This window comes from Corythoichthys intestinalis, chromosome 11 (genome assembly GCF_030265065.1).
Source record: "Corythoichthys intestinalis isolate RoL2023-P3 chromosome 11, ASM3026506v1, whole genome shotgun sequence".
NCBI classification, from domain to species: domain Eukaryota; kingdom Metazoa; phylum Chordata; class Actinopteri; order Syngnathiformes; family Syngnathidae; genus Corythoichthys; species Corythoichthys intestinalis.
The window spans coordinates 24126691-24153588 of NC_080405.1; the positions used below are offsets into that span (position 1 = coordinate 24126691).

The 26898-nt window shown below is 37.6% G+C and overlaps 2 protein-coding genes across 10 annotated transcripts in view; both read right to left on the bottom strand.

Moving 5' to 3' along the window:
- LOC130923821 (protocadherin gamma-C5-like) overlaps positions 1 to 26898 on the bottom strand; it is a 313176-nt gene that overhangs the window by 229023 nt on the left and 57255 nt on the right. Inside the window, exon 1 of one of the 9 annotated variants that reach the window (XM_057849831.1) lies at positions 21471 to 24009. The exons of 6 other annotated variants lie outside the window; for them this stretch is intronic. In XM_057849831.1, the coding sequence (XP_057705814.1) occupies positions 21471 to 23864 (2394 nt within the window). In that variant the 5' untranslated portion in view covers positions 23865 to 24009. Of the gene's footprint in view, positions 1 to 1310; positions 3730 to 16646; positions 19166 to 21470; positions 24010 to 26898 lie in introns of those variants that run through there. 2 more of the 9 variants (XM_057849866.1, XM_057849873.1) reach the window with 2 other exon arrangements.
- The window catches only part of LOC130923830 (protocadherin gamma-A11-like), a 100322-nt gene that overhangs the window by 20276 nt on the left and 53148 nt on the right, over positions 1 to 26898 (bottom strand). The window lies entirely within an intron of this gene.

A 26898-nucleotide genomic window follows, 5' to 3' on the forward strand; every position in this document is an offset into this window, starting at 1 on the left:
ATTTAACTACAAATATAATTACGGTTATCTTTGCTGGATGAAACACTGGTCAATCCAGACTGAGCCAATCACAGCATTAAACAATGTTTATTTTTTCAACAAATGCTCAGCATCTACTTGCATGCAGCATCACAGAAAAAATATCCGAGGAAAGCTGGAAAGGTAATGAAACTCTTGCATCATGAATGCTTAAAGGCTGCCGTGGAATTTCTGTTACGATAGGGGGAAAAATCAAATTTGAATCAAGCTGTACGACCACTATCCAAACAAACTAATCAATGTACATAAGATGACAGCTGAAATGTTTTTTTTCCTAAGCATCACAGTGTCAATTTTGTCATAAAATCAGGCAAATTTTAGAGGTTGTCCCATCTAAAATATGACGAGAAGGAAAAAAGCATGTGTGCAACAAAATACATGTAAGAAAAAGAGTACCAAGTTGGAGTGAAATGAGGATCGCCTACCAAATGCATAAAAAAGCAATATCACCAAACAACTACATATTTATCAATCTGACAACAAATCAAAAAATCAAATAAAGGCTTCAAACATGAGAAAAAGTGTGCAGGTATTGCAGCTACAAAACAAAAAACATGAGTACTAAAGAGCTTCCCTTTGGGAGGCGGGGGCGGGGGGGTTATGAAATCCTGCAAGAAAATAGAAATTAATTCAGTGAATACTATAGCAAATACATTTACCACTAAAGATCTGTTCGAGTGTCAATATCCAACTAGAGTACATGGGTAATTGGCAAATTGCAAGTTTGCTAATTGGAGTAAAACTCAATAAAAGAATTGTATCTCCATGAAACTCAACAGAGGTATTATGTATTGGCAACAATCAATTATGTTGCATGCAGGATATAGCAGACTCAATGCTAAAAATATATATTTTGGGAAATTTCAAGTTTGCTAATTGGAGTAAAACTTATAAAAGAATTGTATCTCCATGAAACTCAACAGAGGTAATATGGACTGCATGGGAACCATTAATTATGTTGCATGCATGCAGGGTTAGATGGTAACAACTTGTTATTTTATCTCATTATAACTTATGAGCTGACTAAGGAAAACAAACGAAGCCAAAAACCATTTGAGAAAGAGTTTTCGTAAGAAAACAAAATGTGTACTGTATGTTTAGTAAAATAAAAAGGAATGAACGTATGGATTGAGTGTTCACCAATTCAATAAAGGTCTGACTTGCACTCAAAATCAGTGAGGGGCAACTGAGTCACAACTCACAGCATAAATGATGAATACCACAGGGAAATAACTAATTAAAAAAAGATGAAATAGGGCTCTTGATCATACCTCTGGAGAATCATCAGCATCTCCAAATATCTCATCAAAATCACTTGGACTTTTCCTCAGAGTCTGGTCAGCAGGCAGCGTGTTGTCCATGTAAGAAGAAACAAACTTAAAATCACTGGTTCTGGAACCCGTAGTCAAGTAGGCATCATAGTTGTAGGTGCTACGTAAAGTTCCTGCTCCGTCAACATCCGCATAATTAGGAGGGAGATACGCGCTGGGAATGGCAACTGCTCCATCAAACAACAGTCTTGGCTTTCTCCTGCGACAGAATCTCACACCCAGGACAATGACGATGAAAGTCAGAAAGAAGGTGGACACAGACACCAGAGCGATGATCAGGTAAGAGGTCAGTTTGGAATTCTTCTGTTCATAAGAAATATCCTTTAGTTCCGGCACTTCAGCCAAGTTATCGGAAAGTAGTAAATACATGGAGCAGGTGGCAGAGCGAGGGGGCTGTCCATTGTCTTTCACTGCCACAATCAGATTCTGTTTCATACTGTCAGATTCCAAAATGTCCCGCTGCGTCCTGATCTCCCCACTGTGGAGACCAATAGTGAAAAGTCCCGGATCTGTTGATTTGACGATATGATAGGAGAGCCAGGCGTTCTGTCCAGAATCAGCGTCCACTGCTATCACTTTGGACACTACAGAGCCGCCTTGTGCAGCTTTGGGGACCAACTCGGTCATGAAGGAGTTGCCTTCAGGAGCGGGGTACAATATCTGAGGAGAGTTGTCATTCACGTCTGAGACAAACACACTGACGCTCACGTTGCTACTGAGAGGAGGAGAACCGTTGTCTCTGGCCATGATATGGACTTGAAAACTTCTCAAGTGTTCGTAATCAAATGATCTGACAGCATGGATCACCCCAGTGTCGCCGTTAACAGACACATAGGAGGACACTGGGGCGCCGTTCACCTCAGTAGGTAGAAGAGAATAGATTACGCTACCATTCTGTCTCCAGTCAGGATCTTGTGCGCTAACTGAACATAAAGTGGAGTCGGCTTGGTTATTTTCACTTAAATATGCGCTGTAGGACTCTTCCTCAAACACAGGTGGGTTGTCATTGATGTCTCCCACAGACAACTGAAGAATTTTAGAGGAGGACAAAGGAGGTGAGCCCTCGTCATTGGCACTAATTGTAATGTTATACTCAGGCACCAGTTCACGATCCAGTTGTCCAGTAGTCACCACAGAATAATAATTCGGAATAGAAGCAATTAATTTAAAGGGAACATTTTGTTGAATGGAGCAGCGGACCTGTCCATTTTTCTCAGAGTCCCTGTCCTGCACATTAATGATGCCCACCTCTGTACCAGGTGATGCATTCTCTGCTACAGAATTGGACACTGATTTTATATTTATAACAGGAGCATTGTCATTCACATCAGTGATAGAAATAATCACCTTTGCATAGGAGGACAAACCGAGCCCATCTTTGGCTTTTACACGTAATTCATATGATGTACTTGATTCATAGTCAACAGTACTAGTTAGAGTGATGGCACCTAATTTACGATCAATGTTGAATAATTTCTTAACATTCTCTGTAATATGTCCAAAATCATAACTCACATCTCCATTTACTCCCTCGTCTGCATCAGTAGCACTAACATTAATTACGACTGTGTTAGGAGGAGAGTTTTCAGGCAGAGTGGCTTTATAAACTGCCTGGCTGAAAACAGGGGCGTTATCATTAGCATCCAACACAGTGACGTGTATGCCTACTGTACCTGATCTCTGAGGGGACCCTCCATCTAAAGCTGTGAGAAGCAAATTAATTTCTTGTTGCTTTTCACGGTCGAGTTCTTTATCAAGAATAAGCTCTATTGTTTTATCATTGACGTCCAAAATGAAATGATCATTTTTCTTCAGGACGTACTGCTGCACGGCATTTTGTCCTATGTCCGCATCATGCGCTTCTTCTAACACAAAACGTGCCCCCCTGACAGCTGACTCCTGTATCTCTAAATCAATTAAGTGCTCATTAAAAACAGGTGGGTTATCATTTATATCTTGAATGTGCAGATTGATTCGATGCAGCTCCAATGGGTTCTCCAGAACCACCTCATATTTTAGCACGCAAGAAGCCTTGTCTTCACAAAGCTGCTCTCTGTCAATCCTGTCGGCCACAACCAGCTCCCCATTCCTCACGTTGAGATCACAATAATGCTTTCCACCACCGTCAGCGTCGATGCGCGCTTTCCTGCTGGACAGCGCGCTCGTTCCCAATCCGATATCCTTGGCTAAATTTCCAATCACCGATCCACGTTTCAACTCCTCTGAAAGGGAAAAGCTCACGTCTCCGTTTGCGGAATGAAAGAAAAGGAGGAGGTAAAAAACGGTGTGCGATGGAAAAAAATACATTTTCGAATCCATCATGGTCGCCTTCGTAACAAGCTAGAACAATGTGGTTCACAAAATCACTGACGTCTACTATAACGTCAGTCTAGTCAAAAAAAGGGCGTTCAATAATTTAAATGCTGGTCTATTGCGCCACCTTGAGTGCAGATAAATGTAAAAACAGACAGCATGAAACGATTTTCCCCCCTTTTAACAAATGTGATATGCAAATTTTAAAGTTACTTACAATGTTTTAGGTTATAGAATCATCAAGAGGAAGAAGATGATGCTATATAATTGATCTAAAACTCAATTAAATGTTATTCATTCGATATTTTCTCATTTGGATTGCATTGTACAATTAATTTCAAACCTAAAAAAAGGTTATGAGTAGGTTGCTTTGTAGCAAAAATAAATAAATAAATAAATAAATAATCCAATCGTTACTTTTTTTTTACTATTATTGTATACCTTTAACTATATTGTCATAATAATAATAATAATAATAATAATAATAATAATAATAATGATAATAAATATCTAACCGCATTGAAGTGGAGTTTGTTGGTGAAATATATAATATCTCTAAAACACTTAACTTAAAAATGAATTCACATAAATTAACCCTCGTATTGTGTTTGGGTCAGATTTTTTGTTTCAAAAAAAATGTTTTCGTTTCGTTTCCTGTTTTCAAATTTTCATATGCAAAAATCAGTGGTATTTTTGACATACTCAAACTTGAAAACGGGTCAATCTTGAACCAAAAATAGTACTGCAAAAGTACTGCAAAGGTTTAGTATTTTCAGGCCAAAGTTACTTTACAGATCAAATTTAATTCACTAGCAAAAATATGGGCTGATTTCAAACACAAGACAAGGGTTATATGTTCTTAAAATTCAGCTAGTCAATGACCCCAATGATTGTTCCAAAAATCATTATATTGTTGTGCGAAAAGTACAAATATTGACTAAAGGACTGACCCAAAGCCTACAGTAAAAGAATACTGAATTACCTTATAAAATAACTATTTTTTCAAATGCAATATGAAATAAACTTCCCCTTTAGCCATGCACCAATGTATATACCTGATCATCAGGTAATATAACATTGTTTATGGAACACATGCACAAAAAATACATTAGAGGATGAAATACTTGCAATCCAAATTTTCCCGATATTTGCATAATTACAATCATATGAATAAAGAGATCAGACTGAAACAGCTTCAACTGTCAAGCACAAAATATTTTTAGGGTGAGCGATGGAATACACCCGATTTAATCTTTGCCATTATTAACCTCTTTTATCTGGTCATAATACGGAAAAATAAGAGTTTTATTTGGGAAAAATCTCATCACGAACGGGAGGTTGTAATTTGGGCTGTTTTTTAATTGATGAGGTTTTATGGTGTGATTGTACTGGAGGCTGTTGTCACCTCCCTTGATTCTGACTTTTGGAGTGAAATTTGGAAGACAAAGACTGCTCAGAATTACTTTTAATTGCCGCAAACACAAAGCGCCCGGCTGCTTCAAACGTCGCCACACATAAAAATTCACTCCAGCGCGCGCGTCACTTTGTACTCTACGCGCATGCGCACACATAACCTGACGGTTCCCAGGCAGTACTCATAACTGTCTTTACAATTTGGCAACCCTGGGTACCACTCCCACGCATACAGATCACGTAAATCTTTACACGACTGCATGCCCTTTCTGCTCTCTATGAGCAAGGGCTGGCTATGTGGAGCGTCATACCACAATTGCAAGTATAACATCTCTTTCCTGAATTAAATCAATCGAACGTTGTGTGTTCGTTTGTGTAGGATGTTGCACTTTATGTTAACGCCATTTATCGTTCAAAAGGGCGATATAGCTTGTGTGTAGAGTTGGAGCATCACTTTATATATATATATATATATATATATATATATATATATATATATATATATATATATATATATATATATATATATATATATATATATATTTTTTTTTTGTGTTACTTTTCTCTTGACTTAACTCAATTGTCAACAACTTATCTTGCAGCACACCGGGGCTCACTGCACATGTAAAACTATATTTCAATAAAATCCGATTTGGATGTGTGATGGAGATATAGGCAGAGAAGAGTCTAGGATCTCATGTGGAACTTCAACTTTATAAATGAATGCTATTTCAGAAATCGTTAAAAAAAAAAAAAAAAAAAAAAAAGGGAGAATTTACAGTATACTCTTTTAGCTGTTTAGCAGGTATTTGTCATTGTACATGGTACATGTCCTCTGTATTAACTCGGTTAAGACAAAATCAGATGAATTCTAAAGTGATTGCCCATTTGTTCATTCGGGGCAAGCTGTTTATTAAGAACACAAATTGACAAATTTCTGTTTTACAGATCGATAAAATGTTTGACTAATTCTTCAAATTTCTATTTCAGGTTAATTTCTAAAACCTATTGATCCGTCTTGAGAGGAATATACTGTTAAAATGATCTTATCATCAAATGGTCCAAGAGATGTATAACTTGTATTTATATTTCTATTGCTCAATCAAAATTACACCAATTACACAGTCAATACCCAAATAAGTTTTAGAAGTGGCAGAACTGTGAGGCGGAAGACATCTTGTATAAGATGCTGTAAATGTTCTGTACCGACCAACCAAGCCAAGTTGGGACAAATGTGACTTGCTTTTTACAATGACAAAAAGTGTATTTAAAAAAAAAAATAATAATAATAATAATAATAATAATAATAATGATAATAAAATGAAAATGTATTTTTAAAAAATATAAAAATGTGTGTGAAATGTTTTTCTCAAATTACAATAAGTTACTGTACCTTTTTTTTACAGGAACCTACTGTGTTACGTTTTACAGTCAGAATTTTACAGTGTTTTACTAATTATTGCAAGTTAATTACTGTAATTATTTTATACAGTAAATTACTTGAATATTTCCTTTAAGTACTTTAAATTATTTTTACAGTACAATACTCGTCAATTGCTGCCAGTTATTTAATGTAATTTTTGTGGCCGTGGCCCATTGGCAATGTGGTAAAAGAGCAAGTAAAGAAGCAAACTACATTTAAAATAAATACCATACCCAAAGCTATTGTATGGATTGGCAATAATAGTTGGTCACATAAAAAACACAGAAAATTAACACCTTAACTATACCTAAGATGTTAAAATTAAAATTAATGTATCAACATGAGGATCAGCTACATAAAACTTGCTAATACAAGCCACTGAAAACTATTGGAAATAAAGTATATTTAAAATTAATTAGAGGTCAAATAAATACAAATTTAAAGGAGCAATAAACAAAGTATTAAATTTTCCCACTCCCAAAGAATACAAACCTTCTAAATGTGTCAGAATTTGCTATGTTTATGCTACTGCACAACACAATTTTTTGACTGAGGCCACAGAATACAAATTCATTTGCAGTGTGATGTTAAAAATCGATGTATCAATATTGCTGAATAGAAAAAAATTCCAAAAAGCAACTTTAAACACTAATATCGGTGCTTGCCACCCCCCACATCAGAAAAACAACATGAACCCTTAGGGAAGTAAAATGTTCTGACCTTTGACAACAATTCAAGCCGTGAAACAATCCAGAAGGAATTGTTGGTAAAGAAAAGGTGACAAGAGTAAATTTATTCGAAGAATATTATATGATGGAAAAGCGCTCACTCTGAGTGAATACTTTTCGAACTGTAGAAATATAACCTGTGAATATTAAAAAAAAAATAAAAAAAAAACATTATAAAATGGATGGATTCTGTGACTGAACAGTGGAAAAATCAAAGGAGGAAACCTAGAAGTTCCACGATTGTTAACTAGACTTTTGAACAACTTTGTTGAAAATGTAAAAAAACAAACAAACAAAAAACATTAACAGCAAGTCTTTGGCGAAAATAATAAAGTTAAATAACACTTTATTTCCTACCTCAGGAGAACCTCCAGCATCCCCAAACATCTCATCAAAATCACTTGGACTTTTCCTCAGAGTCTGGTCAGCGGGAAGTGTGTTGTCATTGTATGAAGACACAAACTTAAAGTCACTGGTTCTGGAACCCGTAGTCAAGTAGGCGTCATAGTTGTATGTGCTACGTAATGTTCCTGTTCCATCAACATCTGCGTAATTAGGAGGAAGATATGCACCGGGGATGGCAACTGCACCATCAAACAAAAGTCTGGGCTTTCTCCTGCGACAAAACCTCACACCAAGAACGATAATAATGAAGGTCAACAAGAAGGTGGACACAGACACCAGAGCGATGATCAGGTAAGAGGTCAGTTTGGAATTTTTCTGCTCATAAGAAATGTCCTTTAGTTCCGGCACTTCAGCCAAGTTATCAGAAAGAAGTAAATACATTGAGCAGCTGGCAGTGCGGGGGGGCAGTCCGTTATCTTTTACTGCCACTAATAGGTTCTGTTTCATGCTGTCAGATTCCAAAATGTCCCGCTGGGTTCTTATCTCTCCGCTGTGCAGACCAATGGTGAAAAGTCCCGGATCTGTGGACTTGACTATGTGGTAGGACAGCCAGGCATTCTGTCCTGAGTCTGCGTCCACCGCTATCACTTTGGACACCACAGAGCCGCCTTGTGCAGCTTTAGGGACCAGCTCTGTCATGAAGGAGTTGCCTTCAGGGGCAGGGTACAATATTTGAGGAGAGTTATCATTCACATCCGAGACAAACACATTAATGCTCACATTGCTGCTCAAAGGAGGAGAACCGTTGTCTCTGGCCATGACGTGAACTTGAAAACTCCTCAAGTGTTCATAATCAAATGACCTGACGGCGTGGATCACCCCCGTGTCACCGTTAATAGACACATATGAGGATACAGGGGAACCGTTCAACTCAGCAGGTAAGAGAGAGTAAATTACGCTACCATTCTGTCTCCAATCAGGGTCTTGGGCATTAACAGAACATAAAGGGGAGCCTGCTTGATTATTTTCACTGACATATGCGCTGTAGGACTCTTCCTCAAAAACAGGTGGGTTGTCGTTGATGTCTGCTACAGACAAGTGGATACTTTTAGAGGAAGACAGAGGAGGTGAGCCCTCGTCAGTAGCACTGATTGTAATGTTGTAATCAGAGACAAGTTCACGGTCCAGTTGTCCAGTCGTTACCAGCGAGTAATAGTTTGGAATAGAAGAAACTAATTTGAAGGGAACATTTTGATGAATGGAACAACGGACCTGCCCATTCTGCTCTGAGTCTCGGTCCTGCACATTAATGATGCCCACCTCCATACCAGGTGGCACATTCTCTGCTACTGGATCAGACAATGACTTTATATTTATCACAGGGCTGTTGTCATTTACATCACTAAGGTCAATAATTATTGTTGAGTAAGACACTAGACCAAGACCATCCTTAGCGCTTATTTGCATTTCATATGATTTTACTTTCTCATAATCAATAATACCAGATACTCTCACGTCTCCAGTTTTAGGATTTAGAGTAAAGACATTAGTTTTGTCATCAGATAGATGGTCAAATGCATAAGTTATTTTACTATTTAATCCGTCATCTGCATCACTTGCACTCACTGTCATAACCAAGGTATCTATTGGAGAGTTTTCGGGGAGACTGGCTTTATAGACCGGCTCACTAAACACTGGTACATTATCATTAGCATCCAGCACAGTGACGTGTATAGTTACAGTGCCTGATCTCTGAGGAGAGCCGCCGTCATTTGCTGTTAGTAAAAGCATAATTTCTCTTTTATCTTCTCTATCCAATTCTTTGTCTAAGACCAGTTCACAGTACTTTCGTCCACCTGTTTTTGTATTTATATTTAATTTAAAATGCTCATTTTGTTGCAAAGTGTAGCTTTGTACTGCATTTTCTCCGATGTCTCCATCGTGTGCTTCTCCAAGTGGAAAACGTGCACCCTTTGCTGCTGATTCCCGAATTTCTAATTTTAGCAAGTCTTCATTAAATTGTGGTGAATTATCATTAACATCTAGAACCCTGACAGTAATACGGTGCAGTTCTAATGGGTTTTCCAGTACAAGTTCCTGTTTCAAAACACAGGAGGCCTTTTTACCGCAAAGATCTTCTCTGTCAATCCTTTCCTGCACAATCAAGTCACCAGTGTTGAGGTTGATACCGCAGTGATGTACGTCGTTGTCCTCTGGATCAATGCGTGCTTTACGAGCAGAAAGCTGGCCCACGTTTAGTCCCATATCCTTGGCAATATTCCCTATTACGGATCCACGTTTCATCTCCTCTGGTACAGAATAGCTGACGTCTCCATTGGTGGGGTATAGAAAAAAGAAAAGAAAAACTAGGCTCCAGCTGAACGGTGCATATCTTTTGTTCTCCATTGCGCAGCAAACAAAAATAAATTAATGGTAAAACAAGATGAAGCTAAGCTATTGTGATAGCCACAGTTTATCACACCGAATGTACGTTATCAAGCGTCTCGAGCAACGCTCCACAATAGTATAATCGTTTGTGCACGGGCACAAATGGGTGTGAAAGTATAAAACGTTTGTTCATTAGGGCATACTGACATCTAGAGTGCATTTTTTGTCATAACATCTGTCGTCAGCAGTTGTTAAAGAAATTTCTGCATAAATAATTCTAATCATACACTCTTAAATTTGATGTGGGGAAAATTCATAAAAGTGGATTCTTATATGTGTACTTTTAGAGTTAAAAGAAATGATCAAGATAAATAAAAGTTGTAAAACAAATGTAGATAAATTGAAATTACGAGCAGCTCAATGTTTGTTATGACAGGAGAAAAATCGGGGTTAAAAACATTTCACTTTTAACTACGGAAACGATCATTTCAGAACCATGGACAGAGATGAAAGCATATTTAAGAGCCACACAGAGTATGCTAAAAGGGCAAAATGAGCAGGTTGACTTTTTGAAAACGTTAATTATCTAACTGAACAAAAACAAACAAAAAAATCCTCCAAACCAGTTCTCGCAAGGAAGTCAGTTAATTAGTTCTTGAAAGGAACTGTGACATGCAAAACACAGCAAACTGTCTAAGTACATTTGTTGTCACACTTATTTTCAGGAAAACATAAAAGTGGGATTTAATTATTGTTTTTTACGAATAATTGTTAAGTGACACTTATAGAAATATATAACAATTTACAGTAAATGAAGAAAACAACTACGGACTAAAATATACATAAATACAGTGATGATACTTTGCAAAATATGCTTTCTTCATTTTGCAGTTTTCGACAAAAACTCTCTTGTAGCCAATCAGCCATCATTCCGATATCGAAGAAAAAAAAAACATACCCCCTCTGAGCCAAATCACTGCCATCCAGTTGCACTTATAATCATGATAAAAGGCCAATAGAAAAAAAAAAATCTCCCCATTACCCTGCCAGTCGTCAGTCAACGCCTAGACCCACATAAGTTTGCATAATGCGGTCAGACGGGGAACAGAGGATGCTGTAGCAAATCTTCTCCAACCATGGGCGTCACTAGGTTTTAAGAACAGGGGGGACTTAGCCCCCAGGAGTACAGCGTACAAGCACAAAACTTTGCAAACAGCTAACAAAGACTGATAATTTACGTATATACAGTATAAATATTTAACCATAGAGGCAAAAGCCATGACTTTCGCTCACAACACAGTAATTGTTTGTTCTCAAATATTTGTGTAGTGTGCAAGCCAGGTTTTTATTTGTCAAACACAGAGCATTTGGTTTATTAATTACATGGTACTTTCTGCTGTAAACTGGGGACTGGAGCTAACTAACTCTTACTACCAGCAGTGATAAATACTCACTTTCTTGAAATATTTCTTATGTTCATCCTTCACCCATCTATTTACGCTCTACTGTGTGCATCAGAGGTACCCACACACGGTACCGACTGTGAGCAAGGTCAAAGGGAAAACGCGGACTGGATTTTCAGTGACGTCGGCGTTCTCTGTATGAACAAATGGAATGGATTGGATAACGACGCACTGAGGGGGCTACTCTACGAAGTGAGGAAGAGGGAAACGTGTGAGAGTAAACCGACAGATTCTTGATCATATTTAAGTTAATAATGACAATTTTTATTATTGATTTAAACTAATATTTTGGCAACTTCATAGTGAATATATCAGCATATATTAAAAAAAAAAAAGTATATATATATATATATATATATATATATATATATATATATATATATATATATATATATATATATATATATATATATATATATATATATATATATATATATATATATATATATACTGGACTGTCTCAGGAAATTAGAATACACAATATTCTAATTTTTTGAGACAGTCCTGTGTATATATACAGGACTGTCTCAGGAAATTAGAATACACAATATGGTCTGGGGTGTGAATTGCAACCTGTCAAAATGACGGACGGACTTCAGTTTTTTCCGTCACCGTTTTAAAAAACCGGTCAACGACGGAAAATATTCGGTTAACGCGACCCCTGATATATATATATTTTAATTAATTAATTTATTTTTCTAAATAAAAAAACAACAAATCATTTAGGGGGGCTTAGGAATATTAAATAGGCCTACAACGCCACTGCCTCCAACCCCTCCTTCAACATCTGAATTCACCTGGCACCTTTGCATCCACACTCTTCATTGACTTGAGCTCAGCCTTCAACATTCATCTTAACATATCTCCACTACTCATCCGCTGGGTCCACAACTTCCTGTCCAATAGACCACAGGCTGTGAGGATAGGCACAGTCATCAACCATCATCACCAACACCAGGGCTCTGCAGGATTGTGTCCTTTGCGGTTTCCTCCACAACCTGTATAGAATTGCTTCAGCCCCTCACACATCACAGATATCCAGAAAAGGTCTCAACAGACTCCATGATATTCATAAACTTTGTGCTCTTTCTGTTGCCTCCCACCTGTCACTACTGTATACAAGCATCCTTCTACCCGTCCTTCTGTACTGTTCCACTGGTTTCATAACATGCTGTCCACCACCAACAGGGTCAAACTGACTGAAATAACACACACTGCATCCAAGATCATTAACCATCCTACACCCAATCTCACAGAGCTCAACCACAGAGCAGTGACCCGGCACTGTCAATGACCAACATCTCAACCCACACTCGATACTGCTGCCTTTTGGTCACAGACACTGAACTCTGAGATGGAGACAGGCTTACATTAGTAAAAGCTTTGCCCCATCTACCATCACAGCACTCAATACCCTCCCATGATAAACCTGAAGGAGCCAACCTTTCTTTTGAATACTTCTTTTTTATTTGAACTTTTTGATATACAAACATGATCCAGTAGCTATCAGCCAAACCAAAGGTAAAAATGAATCCCCATCATGCTCCATACGTGATGAAAGAAAAACAAATTAATAATAATAATAATTAAATAGTGCTTGCCAAAATTCCAAGGGAAAACATAATTGTGTTTGGCTGTAACATGACCAAAACTTCCATCTATTTTACACGAACCATACATACTGTACATCACGCTATTTAAAAAAAAAAAAAAAATATATATATATACAGTGCCTTGCAAAAGTATTCGGCCCCCTTGAACCTTGCAACCTTTCGCCACATTTCAGGCTTCAAACATAAAGATATAAAATTTTAATTTTTTTGTCAAGAATCAACAACAAGTGGGACACAATCGTGAAGTGGAACAAAATTTATTGGATAATTTAAACTTTCTTAACAAATAAAAAACTGAAAAGTGGGGCGTGCAATATTATTCGGCCCCCTTGCATTAATACTTTGTAGCGCCACCTTTTGCTCCAATTACAGCTGCAAGTCCCTTGGGGTATGTTTCTATCAGTTTTGCACATCGAGAGACTGACATTCTTGCCCATTCTTCCTTGCAAAACAGCTCGAGCTCAGTGAGGTTGGATGGAGAGTGTTTGTGAACAGCAGTCTTAAGCTCTTTCCACAGATTCTCGATTGGATTCAGGTCTGGACTTTGACTTGGCCATTCTAACACCTGGATACGTTTATTTTTTTAACCATTCCATTGAAGATTTGGCTTTATGTTTTGGATCATTGTCCTGTTGAAAGATAAATCTCCGTCCCAGTCTCAGGTCTTGTGCAGATACCAACAGGTTTTCTTCCAGAATGTTCCTGTATTTGGCTGCATCCATCTTCCCGTCAATTTTAACCATCTTCCCTGTCCCTGCTGAAGAAAAGCAGGCCCAAACCACGATGCTGCCACCACCATGTTTGACAGTGGGGATGGTGTGTTCAGGGTGATGAGCTGTGTTGCTTTTACGCCAAACATATCGTTTTGCATTGTGGCCCAAAAGTTCAATTTTAGTTTCATCTGACCAGAGCACCTTCTTCCACATGTTTGGTGTGTCTCCCAGGTGGCTTGTGGCAAACTTTAAACGAGACTTTTTATGGATATCTTTGAGAAATGGCTTTCTTCTTCCTACTCTTCCATAAAGGCCAGATTTGTGCAGTGTATGACTGATTGTTGTCCTATGGACAGACTCTCCCACCTCAGCTGTAGATCTCTGCAGTTCATCCAGAGTGATCATGGGCCTCTTGGCTGCATCTCTGATCAATTTTCTCCTTGTTTGAGAAGAAAGTTTGGAAGGACGACCGGGTCTTGGTTGATTTGCAGTGGTCTGATGCTCCTTCCATTTCAATATGATGGCTTGCACAGTGCTCCTTGAGATGTTTAAAGCTTGGGAAATATTTTTGTATCCAAATTCGGCTTTAAATTCTCCACAACAGTATCTCGGACCTGCCTGGTGTGTTCCTTGGTTTTCATAATGCTCTCAGCACTTTAAACAGAACCCTGAGACTATCACAGAGCAGGTGCATTTATACGGAGACTTGATTACACACAGGCGGATTTTATTTATCATCATCGGTCATTTAGGACGACATTGGATCATTCAGAGATACTCACTGAACTTCTGGAGTGAGTTTGCTGCACTGAAAGTAAAGGGGCCGAATAATATTGCACGCCCCACTTTTCAGTTTTTTATTTGTTAAAAAAGTTTAAATTATACAATAAATGTTGTTCCATTTCACGATTGTGTCCCACTTGTTGTTGATTCTTGACAAAAAAATTATATTTCATATCTTTATGTTTGAAGCCTGAAATGTGGCGAAAGGTTGCAAGAGTCAAGGGGGCCGAATACTTTTGCAAGGCACTGTATATATATATATATATATATATATATATATATATATATATATATATATATATATATATATATATATATATATATATATATATATATATATATATATATATATATATATATATATATATATATATATATATACTGGACTGTCTCAGAAAATTAGAATACACAATATTCTAATTTTTTGAGACAGTCCTGTGTATATATACAGGACTGTCTCAGGAAATTAGAATACACAATATTCTAATTTCCTGAGACAGTCAGGAAATTAGAATACACAATATTCTAATTTCCTGAGACAGTCAGGAAATTAGAATATTGTGTATTCTAATTTCCTGAGACAGTCCTGTATATATACACAGGACTGTCTCAAAAAATTAGAATATTGTGTATTCTAATTTTCTGAGACAGTCCAGTATATATATATATATATATATATATATATATATATATATATATATATATATATATATATATATATATATATATATATATATATATATATATATATATATATATATATTCAGCAAACAACAACCACCACAAAAAGCGCATAATCCGAACATTCAATAACACAATAACTAGCATGAATAAGATGATAAACAAAATTCAATAAGATTCAATTAGGTCAAGTTAAAAGGGGAAAAGTGGGGAGGTGTCAGGGCCTCTAATTGCTTTCTGGAGAGATTAATCAATTCAAGTAATCGATTAAGGGCTGCCAGGTTTTACGAAAAGCCAACCTTTCTGAGTATATGTCACCTTGTCTATTTATTTATTTATTTATTTTGCATTTGGTGTGTAATACTGTGGTCATATAGTGAATATATACAGTATATATGTTGTACATTATTGTGTGATGAGTCCTTGTATTAAAGTTGGTGTCTAACAGACTCTGAAAAAGAATTTCCCTATATGGGGCAATAAAGTCAGTCTATCTGTTTGTCTGTCTATTGGTGTTTATAAAACAAGATAACACATGACATGAAGCTCAAAAAATGAAACAGAACAAAACAATCATGACAAACCGTCTAAATTCATGGAACAGTTGGGTACCAATATCAGACAGGTAACTAAAAGAAGTAACAACTAAAATCAAACAGCTTCAATTTAAAATAATTTCTTTAATTGTTATTTAAAATAATCTCTTGGATTAAATCAAAGCAGTTTCATTCAATGGATTCCTAGCATTTGAAAGTACACCAACTAGAGTAGACAGCTAATGAATAAATCTGATAGTCTGGACAGGAAGCTTTCCTCTCATATTTCACACAATTTCAGCAAAAGAACAAAAAGGGAATTTGTTGTTTACAGTACTGCAAGAGTCCACCACTTTATCTGAGTGCCAGCATTTTAAATTCAAGGACCTAAAACAAACATAACAAACTGGTAACTGTTGTTAACCAACAGTAATCCACTCATCTGCAAGGCTGAATAATACAGACAACTCACTGCAAATTAAGTGAAATTACATATCGAAATCATAATCACAATTTTCAACTTCTTATCCAGTTCAGACTGACAAAAGGCACACAAACTATTCACCGGACCGGTGGTAACTCCTCAACGAATGCTCAGCTAGTCAAATATTCACACACTGTGAGTGGAAAACAAAATATGATGTGTTTTAAATATACATTAATAGTCCATTCCAACAATTACATCAATTAGAAAATGTGAAAACAGAGGCCTTTGGTCTACAGTCGTATATTGTTACCAATCCACTATTTGGTTTGCATCAAATGTATACGTTCCATTTTGTTACTCTATTTTCTAATGGTAAGTGAAAAACTATTTTTAATCATGCTTGTAATTGAAACATCTTTCATCTTGTTTTAAATAGGAAAAATCATCTACCTCAAGTGGGTCGAAAGAATCTTGAAGCTCATCAATGAAGTCAGTTGGACTTTTCCTCAGCGTTTGCTCAGCAGGCAGCGTGTTGTCATTGTAAGAAGACACAAATTTAAAGTCACTGGTTCTGGAACCCGTTGTCAAGTAGGCATCATAGTTGTAGGTGCTACGTAAAGTTCCTGTTCCATCAACATCTGCGTAATTAGGAGGGAGATATGCGCTGGGGATGGCAACTGCTCCGTCAAACAGCAGTCTGGGCTTTCTCCTCCGACAAAACCTGACACCCAGGACGATGATGATGAAGGTCAGAAAAAACGTTGACACAGACACCAGGGCAATGATCAAATAAGATGTCAGTTTAGAATTCTTCTCCTCGTAAGAATTGTCTTTCAGTTCCGGCACTTCAGCCAAGTTATCAGAAATAAGTAAATACATGGAGCATGTGGCAGAGCGAGGGGGCTGTCCATTATCTTTCACTGCCACAATCAATTTCTGTTTCATGCTGTCAGATTCCAAAACGTCCCGCTGGGTCCTAATCTCTCCACTGTGGAGCCCAATGCTAAAAAGTCCCGGATCTGTGGTCTTAAGTATATGGTAGGACAACCAGGCGTTCTGTCCAGAGTCGGCGTCGACCGCTATCACTTTGGATACCACAGAGCCGCCGTGCACAGATTTGGGGACCAGCTCGGTCATGAAGGAGTTGCCCTCCGGGGCGGGATAAAGTATCTGAGGAGAGTTATCATTCACATCTGAGACAAACACACTGACACTCACGTTGCTGCTCAGTGGAGGAGAACCATTGTCTCTGGCCATGACGTGGACTTTAAAACTCCTCAATTGTTCATAATCAAATGACTTGACGGCATGCATCGCTCCTGTGTCCCCGTTAACAGATACATAGGAAGAAACTGGAGAACCGTTCACCTCAGTACTTAACAGAGAATAAATAACACTACCATTTTGTCTCCAGTCCGGGTCTCGGGCTCTTACGGAACACAACGTGGAACCGGCTTGATTATTTTCACTCACATAGGCGCTGTAGGACTCCTCCTCAAACACCGGTGAGTTGTCGTTAATGTCTCCTATAGACAAGTAAAGAGTATCATGGGAGGACAGAGGGGGAGAGCCCTCGTCAGTTGCGCTGATTGTGATGTTGTAATCAGACACAAGTTCACGGTCCAGTTGTCCATTAGTCACCAGAGAATAATAATTTGGAATAGAAGGAACTAACTTAAAGGGGACATTTTGTTGAATGGTGCAGTGGACCTGTCCGTTCTTCTCAGAGTCTCTATCCTGCACATTGATGATGCCTACCTCAGTTCCAGGTGACACATTCTCTGGTACAGAACTGGATATTGATTCGATATGTATCACTGGAGGATTGTCATTCACATCAGTGACATAAATAATCACTTTGGCATAGGTTGATAGACCTAGTCCATCTTTGGCTTTCACACGTATTTCGTATGATGTGCTTGATTCATAGTCTATATTGCCAATTACAGCTATTGCGCCCGCTTTCCGATCAATATTAAATATCTTCTTCACATCTTCTGTTATATGTCCAAAATCATAAGTAACATCTCCATTCACTCCTTCATCAACATCGGTAGCACTGACATTAATAACAACTGTGTTTGGGGGAGAGTTTTCAGGCAAAGTGGCTTTATATACAGCTTGACTGAATACAGGGGCGTTATCATTAGCATCCAACACAGTGACATGTATGACTACTGTACCTGATCTCTGAGGTGATCCCCCATCTAAAGCCGTAAGCAGCAAATTAATTTCCTGTTGCTGTTCACGGTCGAGCTCTTTGTCAAGAACAAGCTCTATTGTGTTATCACTGACAGCTAAAATGAAATTATCATTTTTCTCAAGGATGTATCGCTGCACTGCATTTTGTCCTATGTCTGCATCGTGAGCCTCTTCTATCACAAAACGAGCTCCTTTAATGGCAGACTCCCGTATCTCCAAATCAATTAAGCCATCATTAAATATTGGTGCGTTATCATTAACATCTTGTATATGAAGATTAATTCGATGAAGCTCCAGTGGATTCTGCAACACAAGCTCATGCTTCAGGACGCACGATGCTTTGTTGCCGCAAAGCCCTTCTCTGTCAATTCTGTCGGACACAATCAGCTCTCCATTTCTCAAGTTCAAATCACAAAAGCGTTTTCCGCTCCCGTCAGCGTCGATGCGCGCTTTTCTGCCGGCCAGCGCGCTCGCTTTCAATCCGAGATCCTTGGCCAAATTCCCAATCACCGATCCACGGTTCAACTCCTCAGGGAGAGAAAAGCTCACGTCTCCGTGCGTCAAATGACTCAAAAGGAAGAGGAAATAAAAGGTCCGCGTTGGAAACATGGTGGTGGTTGAATGAGCCATCATTTAAAATAAATCAGAAGACAGGGAAATAAATACAACGTAGTTCTAAAAGGTAATCGTTCACGTAAGAGCAACAGCAATTTGACGTTTCCTTGCTACAACTGTATGTCCAGATCGCTTGGGCAGCCAAAACGCCCTTCCATAAAAGAGAGAGACAGCAATTTAAGACTCATGGTCTATACTGCCACCTTGAGTCAATTTGCACGATAACATAGACCTCAATGATGTTGCAAACAAATGTTGTTAACGCTTAAGAATAAATGATTAGTTTAACTCAAATTACTCCCCCCCACCCCCAAAACTGTAAAAACAAAAACAAAAACACTGGAAAACAATTATTTATCTAATGATGAAATAAATGTTTGATTTATCAATCAATTAAATCCTCAAAGTCCCTGTCAAAGTACGGACACGTTATGTCCAATTTTTGCCAGCCAGACTATAACAAGAGTGATCCCACGTCATTGGCAAAAACAATTTGCTTTCATAAAACGCACCGAGTTTGTTTAACAACGTGGAAAAAACACGTATGTAATCTATTAACACCAAGCAGCTCTTGAATGCAACCTCAAACATTCCCAAACGCACATGACAGCATATGAGATATACTGTAGTCATTCAAATGTTGATCAAACCAGCCTCCTGCAAACATTTTTTTCCCCAACAAAGTATTTAAATTTAATAAATTTGTTTCACGTTGATTATGTAGGCAGTTCAATAAGGTTGACTCAGAGGTATAGTATCAGTCACACTGCAACCCTCAAAAACAAGAAGTTAGAGGGGCATTTTGTTATTTTTATGCTTTGTCAATTTAATATTGATTGAATGAAAAAAAAAAAACGACTGCTAAGAATAATCTGTGGGGCAGCATATGACACGCTTTCTCTTTGTGGAGAGCAATGGTGTTCATCATAGCCAATGTTGTTACCGGTACAGCAGTATGTATGATATGTTATCTTGCTTGAGCTCTTCTTTTTTCATACAACAAACAAATACACTCCTTACATATTGCTCAGAATTTGTTGTCATTGCAATGTTTTGCTCATATTCAACATACTAATCAAAACTATTAATCGAAGCTTCTGATCCAGTTGTTCACAAGGAGTCTTGTATTACCATTTTCAAAGTGTTTTATGTCCAAAACAATCCTTCTTACTTTAACATTAACATTGATGATATTGATAATGCTGTTAACAAATGTTACTTAATGTAAGTAGCTTACAGGCACTTTTCACAGTAGTCTAATGAAGATACTTTGTAACGTACCCCATACATGTGCAGAAACACATTGTACTGCATTTAATTATTTTGTCAGACCGATCAGCACATACCCGAACATCAGACAAATTGTACTGAAACATTTAAGTTACTCATTATTGACAAGTAAAAATGTGGATGCATTGCGTTTTGCAATGGCAATATGACGGAGACATGTGGCGTGCCTATAGGCAAAGATGGTTGATAAACAGCAGCGCAGTAATGTATATTCAGCCATGGCTTTTTTTTTTTTTTTTTTTTTCCAGTGTTGCTGGGAAGAATACAAATGTCTGATCTTAACCCACATCCGACTTTGCTGTTCTTTGTTTTGATCAAAAAAAAAAAAAAAAAAAAAAAAAAAAGGCCACTTATTAGTTGGATGTTGCTGGGTGAGTTATGCATTCAAGGAAACCAGCAAGAGGCAAAAATGAAACATGTATGCCTCTCAATTTAGGCAAGGCATGAGTGTATAATACCTAATTTTAATGGTTAATAGTATCTTTTTCTTCTGTAATATTATTTCTGATAAATGCTTTTGCACCTGTCACAGCAGAAAACACTCAATTTCATTATCACACCGTATATTTTCACAATGGAATATGGTAACCAACATTACTAACGGAAAGACTGTAGTGCTACTATAGTCCTCCCAATTTATGGGAAAAAAAAAAAAATTAAGTCACAAGCACGTTTTAACACTGCACCAAAACTTGCATAATGTTTAATATGATTGTAACTGAAATGCAAAATACGACACTATTAAGGAAAACATTAGGAACTGAAGAATTATTATATTGACTATAAAACACTATTTTCATTTTATAAATCAATTCACCAGTCCTGATTCATGTGACAAACTGAAACATTGCACCACCAAAGAAAAAAAACCCTTGCAGGATCGATAGCACACAGACTTACTATACAGTATAAGCCAATAGCAACAACCAACTGAACCAAACTTGGATTTAAGTAATCCACAATAGGAATAATTTAAAGGTTAAAAATATGAATTAAATGTCAAATAAATCATACATGAATATAAAAACACATATGGATCTTTATGCATCCCAAAAAAACAGATCATCATAATGAATTTGTCAAAGAACCGCATCTCTACATAAAGGCCTTTGGGAAACAATAAATTGTTGACAAGAACCAACAGCAAAAGTGGAGTCTTTATCATACCTCAGGAGAACTTTCAGCATCTCCAAACATCTCATCGAAGTCACTTGGACTTTTCCTCAAAGTTTGGTCAGCAGGCAGCATGTTGTCATTGTAAGAAGAGACAAACTTAAAGTCACTAGTCCTGGAACCCGTTGTCAAGTAGGCATCATAGTTGTAGGTGCTGCGTAAAGTTCCTGTTCCATCAACATCTGCGTAATTGGGAGGGAGATATGCGCTGGGGATGGCAACTGCTCCATCAAATAACAATCTTGGTTTTCTCCTCCGACAAAACCTGACACCCAGCACAATGATGATGAAGGTCAAAAAGAAGGTGGACACAGACACCAGAGCGATGATCAAATAAGAAGTCATTTTGGAATTCTTCTCCTCATAAGAAATGTCTTTCAGTTCTGGCACTTCAGCCAAGTTATCGGAAAGAAGTAAATATATTGAGCAGGTGGCAGAGCGAGGGGGGTGTCCGTTATCTTTCACTGCCACAATCAGGTTCTGTTTCATGCTGTCAGATTCCATAACATCCCGCTGTGTCCTGATCTCTCCACTGTGGAGACCGATAGTGAAAAGTCCCGGATCTGTGGACTTGATGATGTGATAGGACAACCAGGCATTCTGTCCTGAGTCGGCATCCACCGCTATCACTTTGGACACAATAGAGCCTCCATGCACAGCTTTGGGGACCAGCTCGGTCATGAAGGAGTTGCCCTCCGGTGCGGGGTACAGTATCTGAGGAGAGTTGTCGTTCACGTCTGAGACAAACACATTGACACTCACATTGCTGCTCAGTGGAGGAGAACCATTGTCTCTTGCCATGACACGGACCTGAAAACTCCTCAAGTGTTCATAATCAAATGACTTGACAGCGTGGATGACCCCTGTGTCACCGTTAACAGACACATAAGAGGACACCGGGGCACCATTCACCTCAGCAGCTAGCAGAGAATATATTACGGTACCATTCTGTCTCCAGTCAGGATCACTGGCACTAACAGAACATAAAGGGGAGCCGGCTTTATTATTTTCACTCACGTATGCGCTGTAAGACTTTTCCTCAAAAACAGGTGGGTTGTCATTAATATCTGCTACAGACAATTGAATACTTTTAGAGGAGTATAGAGGAGGAGAACCCTCGTCAGTAGCGCTGATTGTAATGTTGTAATTAGACACCAGTTCTCGGTCCAGTTCTCCAGTCGTCACCAGAGAATAATAGTTTGCAATAGAAGGAATTAACTTAAAGGGGACATTTTGTTGAATGGAGCAACGGACCTGTCCGTTCTGCTCAGAGTCTCGGTCCTGCACATTAACGATGCCCACCTCAGTACCAGCTGGCACATTCTCTGCCACTTGAGTAGATAATGACTTTAGATTTATTACAGGGGCATTGTCATTCATGTCAACAATGTCAATAATTAAAGAAGAATAAGAAATTAAACCTAGGCCATCAACAGCGCTTATTGGCATTTCATAAGATTTCACTTTCTCATAATCAACAACACCAGCCACAGTTACTTGTCCAGTTTTAGGGTGTAAAGTAAAGACATCACTATCATCATCAGATAAATGGTCAAATGCATATGTGATTTCGCTATTTAATCCTTCGTCTGCGTCACTTGCACTCACTCTAATCACGAAAGTATCAATCGGAGAGTTTTCAGGCAGAGTGGCTTTATAGACCATCTCGCTAAACACTGGTACATTATCATTCGCATCCAGCACAGTGACGTGTATGACTACAGTGCCTGATCTCTGAGGAGAGCCGCCATCATATGCAGTCAGCAAGAGCGTCATTTCTTTTTTATCTTCTCTGTCTAATTCTTTGTCCAATACCAATTCACAGTACTTCTGTCCACCTGGTTTAGAATTAACATTTAATTTAAAATGATCGTTCTGCTGCAAAGTGTAGCTTTGAACAGCATTTTCACCGATATCTGCATCACGTGCTTCTCTAAGAAGAAAACGCTCCCCCTTGTGCGCCGATTCTCTTATTTCAAATTTTAGTGAATCCTCATTAAACTGTGGAGAGTTATCATTGACATCAAAAACACGGATACTTATATGATGTAGTTCCAAAGGGTTTTCCATTACAAGTTCCTGTTTTAAAACACACGATGCTTTTTTACCACACAACGCCTCTCTGTCGATCCTCTCCTGAACAATCAAGTCACCAGTGTTGAGGTTGATGCTGCAATGTTGTATGTTGCTATCCTCCGTGTCAATGCGTGCTTTACGAGCAGATAACTGGCCCAAATTTAGTCCCAAATCCTTCGCAATATTCCCGATGACAGATCCACGCTTCATCTCCTCTGTGATCGAGTAGCTCACGTCTCCATTTATGGGGTGGAGGAAAAACAAAAGAAAAACCAGGCCGTAGCCAAACAGTTTAAATCCTTTACTCCTCATTGCTTCACAAATAAAAGGAGTTTCCTTTTTGTAGTAGAGATACAAAAATATAAAAATGGTATCCACGGATACCCACAGCTTTACACACCACAATGGTGTCGCGCGTGTAGAAAGACCGAAGCTACACAAAAACCGGGGCGTGTTAGAGACGCTGTGCACATCATTTTTGGTTAATAGTTGCATACTGACATCTAGAGTATATTCATTGACACAACAATTACTACTAAAAAAGTAGTAGTTAACCAATATTAACTATTACGCATCTTTTTTGAGACTTAAATTTTGCACGAGCGTTCATATATCAAATCTGTTTTTCCCTGAAATTATAAAATGAAATATAAGTACACCACATACAATACAAATGTAAACAATACAAATGTATGGACTGCAAATTGATTGATTTTTACAAGAGACGTGCTGAGAAAAGACAGCAAAAACACGCATGCATTGGAACTGCATTTCAGCACTATGGACAGCGCTCCACAAAAAGACAGCGACGATAAAAATAAAAAAAATACATTAAAAAAAAAAAAAGGAAGAATAACAGTTATATTTTAAAATTTGGATTTTCAACGAAAATGACTTACATATTAGTTTGTAGGCAGGGTAATCAATTATAAACTATATGAATTAATGCATCCCACCCAAAATCACTATTCCTGATTGCAGATGAGTAACAAGGTATTACTTCTATTCTGTGAGCTACAACTTCCAATGGATAAAGAAGCCTATATAATCTGCCTATCCATTTTCTTTTGAAAAAAAAAAAAAAAAAAAAAAAAAAAATATATATATATATATATATATATATATATATATATATATATATATAATAAATGAACAGGGACAAATGTCATTAAATTGTCGAATACTGGTGGCCTTTTAAACTATTTATCCAATTGGAATACACCATGGACTTATAGTTGCAGAATGTATAGCCAAGCAAGGATAAACACTCAGATTCACATCCATGGCCAATGAATACTCTACATTTAACTTGACATACTGTACATGCTTTAAATAATGACAATTATGATAATACTTTGAATATTCCTCCTTTCAAAGATGATCAGAGCATTTATGTTTCTCATGGTTATGTCAGAGCAAGTTGGGGTCCCATTCAAGTGCAAGGAGAACTCAAACTCTACATGGCAAGGTTTCATTAGATATTTACTGCAATATCTCCTGTTTGTGGGGCAAATTTATATCCTACGACAAACAACAAAGCAACAGACAAAGCCCATTATGATGCCCACCTCAGTACCAGGTGACACATTTTCTGCCGGATTAGAAAGTGCCTTTGTATTGATCACAGTAACCTTCTCATTGTCAGTTATGTTGATAATTATTGCTGAATAAGGCACAAAACCGAAGCTATCTTTAGCATTTATTTGCATTTCATATGATTTCACTTTCTCAATATCAACAACACTAGCCACGCACACATCCCGTATCTTGGAGTTTAAAGTTAATATTTTACTACTTGTCATACTGGTTTCATAGATTGACTGCTAAGCACTGGTTCATTATCATTAGCATCCAATACAGTGACCTGTATTACTATTGTTCCTGCATCATCTCTGAGGAGAGCCACCATGCAGGCAGCAAGAGCATAATGTCTTATCTTCTTAAATTCTATCTCCAAGACCAATTCCCAGAAGCTTCGGCCACCTTTTGCGTTTGCATTTAATTTGACATGGCCTTTCCGTTACATAGTATATATTTTTTGAAAAGAAGATGACGGGATGTGTGGTACAATTAAAATGGTTTGTGTGTCGAGAAATGCATGGAAAATGAAAGAGCGTTTGTTCGTGAGTACACACTGCACATTTAGTGTACAAATCAGGTTATGTAACCAGTTGTAACTTAAAAATAACTACAAAAATCACAATCATACATCAGTTAAACTATTCTCGTTGGGTAGCAGTTCATTTGTTAAAGCGATTATAATGGCGTGTCCTTTCCTTGAAATGACCTGGCATTTTCTGAAAATGTTACTTGACCAACTGAGCCTTTATAGCTGAAGAAATAATCACCAGACCATTGTGCAATTACAAATAAAAATATATTTGCTGCAGTGGGCTGAAAAAATTTGGTTCTACCCAGTGTGCCCATACTTTCATTTGATGCTGTATCACTGGAAACCAAAACAAAGAGCCCATATCCACAACAACAAAATAATGAAGTCGTCCATCTCTATATAAACCAGTAAGACACAAAACCTGAAGACTTTCCATCAATCTCATTAAATGATACTAAAAACTGATGAAGTCACATGACTACATAAATATTTATTGAGTGATGAATTCAACAGGTGCTCAGCTGGCTCCTATATTCATTCTATATTACTTAATGTTAACTTACCAGTAGTGCAAAAATTGGCTCAAAAACGGCACGATTACCACGTAGTTACTTTGATAAAACTTAATACCAACACCATTTTGAGAGTCAGATTAACCCAAATTGTGGCTGGGTCTGTTTTTACCAGCAATATTGCATTTTTTCCCCTTGTTAACTCATGAACTGTTTTAGAGTGTCTTCATCAGAACACATCCAGCTGCATGCATAAAGTGGCCGTGTCTTATGTATAAGTATAAAGTCATGAAGCATGCATGAAAACCCGATTAAATATTTTGATTAGATTATATAAATGAAAGTGATTTACTGTATATGTAATACATATTTATTGGGTTTGATCAATTCATTGATAATTGATTCACTGATTTCAATTTTAGATTATGAATTGTAATGATTAATTTTGTGCAGTAACGTGTATTTGTAACAGTAGAAATATTTGACTGGAATTGGATGTAATCTATACCTATACTGGTATTGAGTTTGATAAAGGACAATTTCTAGGATTTCACTTAAGGAAAACTGCCTACCTCCAAGGGGTCAAAAGAGTCCTGAAGCTCATCAACAAAGTCACTTGGACTTTTCCTCAGAGTCTGATTAGCAGGAAGTGTGTTGTCATTGTAAGAGGATACAAACTTAAAGTCACTGGTCCTGGAACCCGTTGTCAAGTAGGCATCAT